Source organism: Echinops telfairi, unplaced genomic scaffold (genome assembly GCF_000313985.2).
Source record: "Echinops telfairi isolate 266 unplaced genomic scaffold, ASM31398v2 ScPeMD7_7;HRSCAF=31, whole genome shotgun sequence".
In the NCBI taxonomy this organism is placed as follows: Eukaryota; Metazoa; Chordata; class Mammalia; order Afrosoricida; family Tenrecidae; genus Echinops; species Echinops telfairi.
This window is the reverse complement of record NW_022103904.1, coordinates 26,469,277-26,479,171: the sequence shown is the minus strand read 5'-3', so window position 1 is coordinate 26,479,171 and position 9,895 is coordinate 26,469,277. Positions and strand designations below refer to the sequence as shown.

Below are 9,895 nucleotides of genomic sequence, written 5' to 3'. Positions count from 1 at the left end.
TGGGGGACAGACAACCGAGGGGTGGGTGAAGGGAGACATCGGACAGGGCAAGATATGACAAAATACCAATTTGTGTACTGTCGGGAGCTCATGAGGGAGCGGGGAGGGGGAAGGGAGAGGAGGGATGGGGACCTAATGTCAGGGGTTTAAGTGGAGAGAAAGTGTTTTGAGAATGATGTACGGATGTGCTTTGCACAGTTGATGTGTGTATGGATTACGATGACAGTTGTATGAGCCCCTGATGAATGTTTTAAAAAAAATTTAAATAAAAGGAAAAAAAAAAAAAAGAAGTAGGTCCCTAAGCATTATCAGCCATCCAGAGGAAGCAGATACCACAGTTTATCCCACAATAAGTAGGGCCACTTCTTTCTGATAAGGATAGTAGTAGATTGTTTTCCTGAAGGAAAACCCAGGAAGGAGGTCAAGCCCCCTCAAGGGTGGCCAGCTTAGGCTGCCATCATGAATCTAGGGTTCGCCCATCTTGTCACAGGTATACCTCTAGTTCCACCCCTTCCTATCATGTGTACACCCCTAGCTCATCCCCTTCCTGTCACACTTATGCCAATTGTACATCCCTTTCCTATGATGTGAATGCCTATTGTACTGCCCCTTCCTGTGACACGTGGTTACCTGTAATCATGCTAAGTAGATATAAGCCTTGGTTAGCAATAAACGGAGGTCTCTGCCCCACTTCGTCTAAGCCCACTCTGTGCGGACCTGGCTGGTGAGGTCATGGCCATCCAGGAGGTGAGCATGCCACCATAAAATGTGTTTGACTCAATTATTTCAATCTCTCTTCTATCTCTCATGCTCTCGATGACTTTATTATAATTATACATACATATGTTAACCGTACAATTGTGCCTATCGAACCCATGATTAGTTGCTTGGGGCTGCCCTCCCCCCCACCACTTACTCACTGTCCAACTTTTACATGCAAAGGGGCCTCTTTTACCAAGTGACTTGGTTTAAGCTAATGGGAAACCCTGGAGAGTTTTAGAGAATAACAGGTTTGCATCTTTGGAAGAAAATGCAAGCACAAAGGAGAAGCTGGATGGGTAGATCAAGGAAGGATAGAATCAGGGCATTCAGTGGCAAGAAATGATCAAGGAACATATTTGTTGGAAGAAAGAAAAATGAGCTGTGAAAGTCCAAAAGACTCATGAGCATTTCAAAGGGTAATTAAGAAATCATGTGTTCAATAAGGAAAGGTCAAGATGGCTATAAATTAGAAATGTTCGTTTTTTTGAAGTAGTGAAATATCTGAAGTGTCCTCTGAATTTAGCCACACAGATAATCAAAGTGACAAGTTGGGAGCTGTAGTTAATAGACAAGTATATGGGTGTCTGGGAGAGGGTGTAGCAGTGAAGGAGCACTCTAACAGGCGACTGATTTCATTATTGCTTAATTAGAGTCATCGGTCTTAGCCAGGGTGCATGCTTGTAAGCGGGGTGGGGCCGTGTGGGCACATGTCTTAACTGTGCAGACTGTTCAAAGTATGGTTATTAAAGAAATTAACAAAGGCTAGTAGATACTTGTCATGAACACTAAGCTCCACTCACATCTAGTCAATCTGGGGTCAAACTCCTGACCGGCCCGTTAACAGAAGGATGATGGGGAGTTGGGGACGGACACCCATACGGATGAACAGCAGTCCCGTGACGCATCATGTCAGGCGCCCTGGAAAACAGGGAGCAAAAGATGGCCCCGGCGGGCGCCCGAGTGGGCGTGGCTCGAGAGAAGGCCCCGCCTCCAGAACGCTTCTCCAGCGGGGGGACTGTCTTCGTGTCCATGGCGACGGCGGCGGCGGCAGCCCGCAAGCTCTGGGAGGCGCCGCCGCCGCCGCGGTCTCGGAGCCCGGAGCGAACCTGGCAGGGGAGCGGGCTCCCTCGCGATCTGCTAGGACAACTTGTCCTGTCGAAGCAGGAGGCGGTCCCCGACGCTCAGCGACACCGGGGAAGGAGCGGACGCGGGCGAGGGCACACAGATATGAGCAGCCAGCTGAGCCCCGCCCTGGACTCCTAGGGGCGGACCCCAAAGCCCCTTGGCGTCCCTCCGAACCTTTGGTGGGCAATGTCCGCCTTGGGCTCCCCTTCTGCAGACAGCCCAAGAGGTCTCAGCCACTCAGCCCTGTGTATACATACATGTGGGACTGGGAAAGGGCCGGCTTACGCGGTCTTTAGTCGAATGCTCGATTTTAATAAGCGAAGGTCTCCCCTCTTCCCACCCACCCCAGCGTTCCCAGTCATTCCTCTCCCCATTTAGCAACCAAAAAAGTCAGAGGCTCTGCCAACTGTGCCCTGCATGTGCCCCAGTGTGTGGTGTGGGGTGATCCTCAAGGACTGGGATTTGTGATCTGCCTGGGGGATATCTTAAATATATGTCGCACGGCCCCATCGACCAACTTGGAAACATCCCATTCTGAAGTGGGATTGCTCTGTGAACTCCATGAGGGTCCTATGGGAGGATTCCTACAGGCCTTCCTGGGGCCTGGACTCCTGTTGGTCTGATAGCCTTTCATTCCTACCCACCTTCCCCTCAGACTCTCAGAGAATGGAGCCAAGTACCTGTAAAACCAGTGAATCAGAGGAAGACTATGTTGAGGAAGAGGACTCAGAAGAGGACTGCGCTGTTAAAGGCGAAGAAGATGCCATCCCTTCTAACCCTCCGCAAGAGGAATTCTCAAAGGCTGACCACAAAGCATTTGGGAGTGAGGCTCCCCTACCTGTTGTAGCCAAGAAAATTACAAAGAAAATCATAGCCCCACCTGACCCAGACGACTTAGAAGTTGGGAGAAGAAAGAGGAAGCGGAAACGCAGGTAACCATCCCCTGGACCTGCAGGGTTCTAGAGCATCATCCCCTGGTATCCCCAGCAGGCTGGGGGGCCATGATCTAAGGCCCTCTCTTTATCCCACAAAAGAAGACAGGGAATTTGGGGACATCACTAACATTTTTGTACAACGATAAGAAAATGAAACAAACTTTTTAGGTGGCTCGGTTTTAAATTTTACATCAGCTGTATAAACTGGTCTTGAAGTGGCCTTTAGGGAAAATTCGACACAATTGTGTTGTGTTGCCCTTGCTAGGTGTCTCTTCATCTGCGTGCCCAGCAACCCAGGGTTCCTGCTTCCCTCCCACTCTTCCTGAGTTCTGTCATTCCTCTATTCCAGACCCCTAACGATCAACCTGACAAACTGCAAGTATGAGAGTGGTAAGCAGTCAGCTCATCAGCCACGTCATTTTGTGCTCTTCTCTGGGGATGACCCCTTAATCAGACTCCCAGCCCCTGGATCCTGTCAGGTAAACCAGGGTTGGCTCATGATCTGTGCTGAACTTCCTGGGTGCCCTCTGGCTCAGCTACTGGCAGATGAATCCTCACTCACTGTTGCAGTTAGTCTCAGCAGTAGGGAGCTAACAAGAACAAGAAAAAGGCCACATGTCACCACTGTCCAACCCTTCCTAGATTTATCAGAGATGAAACAAGACCAGATCAAAAGAGTTTTTTGAGGAATCTTTGAGGGGATTCACCAATTTTATTTATATTTACATCACCAGTCAAGTCAACCATCTCCTACATTCTCGCTTATCCCATAGGCATGTCAGATCGTGAGGCTACATGGGGCATGAGGTGCCAGTGTGAACCCTCCTTAGGGTTACCTGTGCAGACCAGAGACAGCCTTGACTAGAGGGAGAAAGACAGGGCTGATAGGAGCAGAGAGTTCGATTCTTGTGTTCCCTGCCACAGATTTGGAAGGGTCCTGACAGCTTCCTGAACGTAAGAGTTATCATACTACCGTCCTCTTCAACCTGCCCTCTGGGTTGGTCTGTTCCAACCCACTTAGTTCCAGGGCTTGTTGCGGTGCCCAGCTGGCACTCTGACCTCCCTATCTCTACAGTGCGCCGAGCAGCCCAAATGTGTGGCCTAAAGGAGGTAGGGGACGATGAGGAGTGGGCCGTGTACTGGACAGACTGCTCTGTCTCCCTGGAACGAGTCATGGACATGAAGCGGTTTCAGGTACCAACCACCTGGTCCAAGATCCTAAAAGTTGAGTCCTTGGGATGAGTTCTCCCACTAGGCACCTGAGTCAGACACTCATTGTGGCTGTTGGGTTGTACCCCTGTGCTGAACAGGAAAGGTCACCCCCAGGACATTCTCCTCCAAGAGAAATAAATATACTTCAGTTGAGTCTCTGGAGCAATTCTCTGAAGAAAATGCTTGGTGGGCTCACTCTGTCTCACTATTGGCTCTCTCTGTCTGGAGCCATCTGTGCCCAACTGACCTCCTTCAGGGCAAAACCAAACCTACTGCTACAGAGTCAGTGCCCACTCATAGCAGCCCTGTGTGGGGGTTCGAAGATTAAATCCTAGGTTCCTAAACTTGGCTGATCATTGGAATCACCTGGGGAGCTGATGCAACTACAGGTCCCTGGGCTCTGTTTGCAACCTCTTTAGCAGGAGGAGCCCAACACCTCAGCTATAGCGCCACCAGGGTTCCTTTCTTGCATGGCCCATGAGCCAATTTTAGGGAGAAAACTGGGAGGCAGCTTCAGGGCTAACAGCAGGGCCATCTGAAAAACCCAGCCTCCTAAGGAGCTCCCCCTCGCACCCCTGTCCATTAAGGGATAGAGTGGGGGGTCCCAAAAACTTTTGTCAGGAAATTGGAATTAAGATAGAGTTGAATAAACCACCAACTCTGTTTCAGAAAATCAACCACTTCCCTGGCATGACAGAGATCTGCCGCAAAGATCTGCTGGCTCGGAACCTCAACCGCATGCAGAAACTCTATCCTACGGAGTACAACATCTTTCCCCGCACCTGGTGCCTCCCCGCCGAGTGAGTGAGCCTGGCTTCAGGTGCTGAGATGCTGGAGGGGGAAAGGGCTCCTGTCCCACCGCCTCCCACACTCTGGCTTAGCAACCTAGGGATGTCTCAGAGGGATGGCAATGGAATGAGAAAAGCTTCTGCTCAGAAAAGAGCACAGAAAAGTGGTCTGAGACCACATGCCCCATGAAGAGCAGGGAACATAACAGTCAGAATTCCAAGGAGGGGAGGGGTGGCGTGCACAGATGGCCATGCTGTGCAAAAAACTTTTTTTCTTTTTTTAAAAATAGCTTATTGGCATATAATTCATATACAATTCAACTGAAGTCCAATCATATTACTGAGTTGTACAATCATCACTACAATAAATTTTAGAACATTTTCTTCTTGTGCTTGCATTAACTCTTCATTTCCCCTCAATACCCTGCCACACCCCCAAGGGACTATTAATCCAGTTACTGTCTCTATAGATTTACCGCTCCTGGATTTCATACACACACACACACACACACACACACACACACACACACACACTCCAAAACACCACCAACAATAACAAAGTAAAACACAGAAAAACCAATCAAAAAAGAAGGCAGAAAATACTAAAAACTAGAACAAATTTAAAATAGATCTAAAAAACAAAATTTTAATTCTTGAGATAGTATAAGTATTATGTAGAATGTTTATTTTAAAAATAAAATTTAAAAATCCCATATTCTTTATCCCTCAAACTTACATAGTGGTTTGAGTGATGTTTAATAAAAAGGAGGAAAAGTAAAATTGAAATGGACTTGGGGTCTTTAGAGCAAACAAGTTCATCTCAAACAACAAAAGACCGGAGAAGGTCCTCAAGGAGATGGACGGACTGACACTGTGGCCCCAGCACCAGAACAACTGTGTGGACAAACAGGATAGGGCAGCGTTTGATTCGGTAGTGCATAGGAGTGCTGTGGGTTTGTAACTCCCTTGATTAACACTTAACCACAACAAAGAGATCAAATGATAAGGCATTCATTTTTAACCTAACTGCATCTGCAATCTCATCCACTTTCTAATGCACTTGTGTAGAATACATTTGTGTAGAAACCTTTTGACCAGCCCCTCTCTGCACATAGTTACGGAGACTTCCAGACTTACGGCCGCCAGCGGAAACCCCGCACTTACATCTGCAAGCCAGACAGCGGCTGTCAGGGGCGGGGCATCTTTATCACTCGAAATCCCCGGGAGATCAAGCCAGGAGAGCATATGATCTGTCAGCAATACATCTCCAAGGTGGGCGACCTGGGACCCACTGGAGTGCCTCGCCTCCCACAAAGCCAGGGGAGTCCTGGTTTTAGGCCTCTCCCCTTTCCCTGGTATCTTGGAGGCAGAATGGAGTCGAGCTTCAGGGCCAGCCTCCCTGGGTTGGACACTTAGCCTTTTCACTGCCTGAAGATAAGACCCCGTGCAAGTTTCTTAGTCTGTCTCTGTTCCCCCTTTTGTTAAATTTCCTCATTCATTCCGTGGTCATAGTGAGAGTCACTGTTTTATAAAGCAAATGTAAGAATGAAATGGGTTACTATGTATTTGTAGCACTTGAAATAGTGTGTGGTTATTCTTCCCCTGTGGGTTGGCATGCTCTCAGCCGTTCCTCATTGATGGCTTCAAGTTTGACATGCGAATCTACGTCCTGTTAACGTCCTGCGACCCTCTTCGAATCTTCATGTATGAGGAGGGCTTGGCCCGCTTTGCCACCATGCCCTATGTGGAACCCAACATCAACAACCTGGTAAGGGGCCCGCACCTTCTCCTCTACCATGGCCGTGAGTGCTAAGGTTCTATGGAGAAATCAGGAAGAGAGACGTGTCATTGGTGTCCTTGAATGAGGAAGTCAGTGAGAGAGCTTCAGCACTTGGCTGGAAGGAAGGATTTGGTGGGTGGTGACTGTGGCGCCCAGCACACCCTGTTCCCCTGAGAGCTTGGAAGACAGTTCTCAGGGGGCGCATGAAAGTTGTTTCCAAGCCTAGAGGGACAGGAGCGAAGCAGTCCTGGCACAGGACTGGAAAGGAGTGCAGAGCAGCAGGCTTAGACCCCAGGACTGCTCTCTCCACAGGATGATGTCTGCATGCACCTGACCAACTATGCTATCAACAAACACAATGAGAACTTTATCCGGGATGATGCTGTAGGCAGTAAGAGGTACTCCTTACTGTTTTCTCCTGCTTCCTTTGCCCAAGCCCTCAGTTTCAGCAGCCCATGACACATAGTGCCCTCTAAGTGCAGCCCCTAAACTTCATCCTAACTAAACTGTGCTCCAAGTAGATCTGTTGTGCCATCCAATCAATTCCAAATCATGACCACCGTGTGTGTGTGTGTGTGTGTGTGTGTGTGTGTGTGTAACTGCTCTGCAGGCTTTTCTTTTCAAGAGCCTCTTGAAAATAGATCACCAGGCCTGTCTTCCAGGCTAGGTTTGAACTGCCCACCTGTACGTTAGGTGCTTAACTGTTTTCACCTCTTAGGGCCTCCTCTAAGCTGCTAACAGCCCTTTAATACACAAGTCCCAGACCCAGGAGTCAGGCTAGGACTAGGGAACCCGTGCTTTAGCCAGGATCTACTGGCATAGAAACTGGCCTCCCTCTGAGCGCTCCTCACAGGAAGCTGTCAACACTCAATGCCTGGCTGCGAGAGCATAGCTATGAACCCCGAGAGCTGTGGGGAGACATTGAGGACATCATCATCAAAACTATCATCTCGGCCCATTCCGTTCTTCGCCACAACTACCGAACCTGTTTCCCCCAATATCTGAGTGGAGGTATATGTGCCTGTTTCGAGATCCTTGGTTTTGACATCTTGCTGGACCACAAACTGAAGCCCTGGCTGCTGGAGGTGAGGATTATCTCCTGGGTCTTGCAAAACCAAAGTTCAAAGGCCTCCCTGAACAGGCCATCAGGAATAGCAGCCCTGAGGTGGGTGGGAGCACTCGGTGGTTTACCAGCAGAAGGCATGAGATCCCTATACTTTTGACCTGCGGAGTCACATCTTGGTAGTCTCTGGCCTCCACCAAGGGATCCAGTTTTAACATCATGTGTTCCCAATGTGAATCTTGCCTTTAAGGACATTGTATGTGTAATCAGGCTGTCTGATTTTCTCTCATCAACTTGTGGGAATTGGTGGGATCACTAGAGCCTTGGAAGCCAGAGCTTGCAATAGCTGAGGCCCATGGAGGGGAATACTTCACCTAGACCTCTCCAGTTCGGCCCACCCCACAGCTCCTCATCACCTGCTCAGGTGGTCTAGGAAGCAGGTGGGGAATGACTCCTCCTGGCAGGTAAACCACTCTCCAAGCTTCACCACGGACTCACGTCTTGATCGAGAAGTGAAGGATGCACTTCTCTGTGATGCCATGACCCTTGTCAACCTCCGGGGCTGTGACAAGAAGAAAGTGCTGGAGGAGGACAAGCGGCGAGTCAAGGAGCGGCTTTTCCAGTACCACCAACAGCCACGAGAAGCCAGGTGCTTTCAGGGTCCGATGTGTGTTTAGCTGTGTAACTTTTACTTCTTTCACTCCTGAGCAGAGAAGTTCTGCTCTAGATGGAGGGTAAGACCGGTGACTGATTTTTGTATAGATTATACACATGACTCAAAATTTAAGACTTCCAGCTGCACAGTTTTCCTCTCTGGAGACAATCACTGTTCTTATGTCATGTGTTTGTTTATTTTCAGAAATAGTCAATGCACACATACTTTAAAAAAAAATCATTTTATTGGGGGCTCATACAACTCATCACAATCCATACATACATCCATTGTGTCAAGCACATTTGTTTCCCTCATCATTCTGAAAACATTTGCTTTCTACTTGAGCCCTTGGTATCAGCTCCTCTTTTTTTTTTCAACTTTTCCCCTTGTCGACTGAAAGAGTTGCATAATTTGCATGCTATTCTGCACTCTGCTTCGCAATGTATTTTAGGACTATTTTCATATTAATGTTTTTTTTTCTTTTTTTTAATAGTTAATATTTTTATTATTTCCAGGTCTCTTAAATGTCCACTTTTCCCAATAAAAGTATTTTTAAAAATGTGCACTTTGGGCATATTTTCCTAAAGAGAATTCTACTTTAGAGAAAAGTTCTTAATAGAGTTTCTGGCTTTAAATTTTTAGCATTTTTGTTTTCTTTTTCTAACAAAAGCGCTTCAAGAAACTGATTCCTGAATAAAACTTGTAATAATGAAACACAGGAAACAGTTCACTTAAATCAGTGCTGGTCACCCAGTGTTTTCATTGTGAGAGAGGTGCTAGACATGATAGTTCATTAATATTACAATCGTAATTTTGTAAAGATGGATAAAAATGAGTTGAAATAGATTTAGGGTTATTCCTATAATTCTCCCCTACTTGCATGCCAATATATAGGGACACAGTATATTTGATTCACCGTGATATCCTGCAGGCCTAGTACAAAATAGGCTCTTAAATGTTTGTGGAATAAATGGAGGTGAAATATGACAATAAATGTCCTGGATATTTCCATGATATTCAGCTGTGCATATCAGGGTAAAAAAATCATGTCTCTCAGTGGGGGAAATTTTTTTAAAAACTGGGTGAATGTACAACCCAACATGAAATTATGAGGCAGCTATTAAAAATGTCATGGTGACATTTTTATTGAGAATAAGGAGAAAAAAGAATATGCACACAAAAATAGGACACTGTGGCAGAATTCAGTAGACCCTGCCCTAGAGGCCATTCCTAAAGCCAGTGTTGCTGATGTTCTTCTAATATTCTGTAGTGGTCATGTATGGAGGTAAATAGAAAAGTGTTTCTACAAATCCATGGAAACCTCTATTAAACAAAAATATCAAAATGTGATGGGACCAATGGTTCCTGGGTGACATGGGAGTGGGGGAGGTTGGGGGAAATGTAGTGGTGTTAACAAACCCAGGGACAAGGGAACAACAAGTGGTCCAAATCATTGATGAGGAGGGTGTAGGAGGCCTGGTAGGGCGTGATCAAGGGTAATGTAACCGAGAGGAATTACTGAAACCCAAATGATGGCTGAACATGATAGTGGGACAAGAGGAAAGTAAAAGGAAA

General features: G+C 47.1%; 1 protein-coding gene across 1 annotated transcript in view; it reads left to right on the top strand.

Annotated features, from left to right (window-relative positions):
• The first annotated feature begins 1,983 nt into the window (after positions 1-1,983).
• The window catches only part of TTLL13 (tubulin tyrosine ligase like 13), a 13,386-nt gene continuing 5,474 nt past the window's right edge, over positions 1,984-9,895 (top strand). The window contains exons 1-10 of the mRNA XM_004708101.4: positions 1,984-2,066; positions 2,543-2,819; positions 3,172-3,212; positions 3,898-4,016; positions 4,704-4,834; positions 5,938-6,094; positions 6,447-6,590; positions 6,915-7,000; positions 7,456-7,687; positions 8,130-8,314. Of these exons, the coding sequence (XP_004708158.2) occupies positions 2,554-2,819; positions 3,172-3,212; positions 3,898-4,016; positions 4,704-4,834; positions 5,938-6,094; positions 6,447-6,590; positions 6,915-7,000; positions 7,456-7,687; positions 8,130-8,314 (1,361 nt within the window). The 5' untranslated portion in view covers positions 1,984-2,066; positions 2,543-2,553. The remainder of the gene's footprint in view (positions 2,067-2,542; positions 2,820-3,171; positions 3,213-3,897; positions 4,017-4,703; positions 4,835-5,937; positions 6,095-6,446; positions 6,591-6,914; positions 7,001-7,455; positions 7,688-8,129; positions 8,315-9,895) is intronic.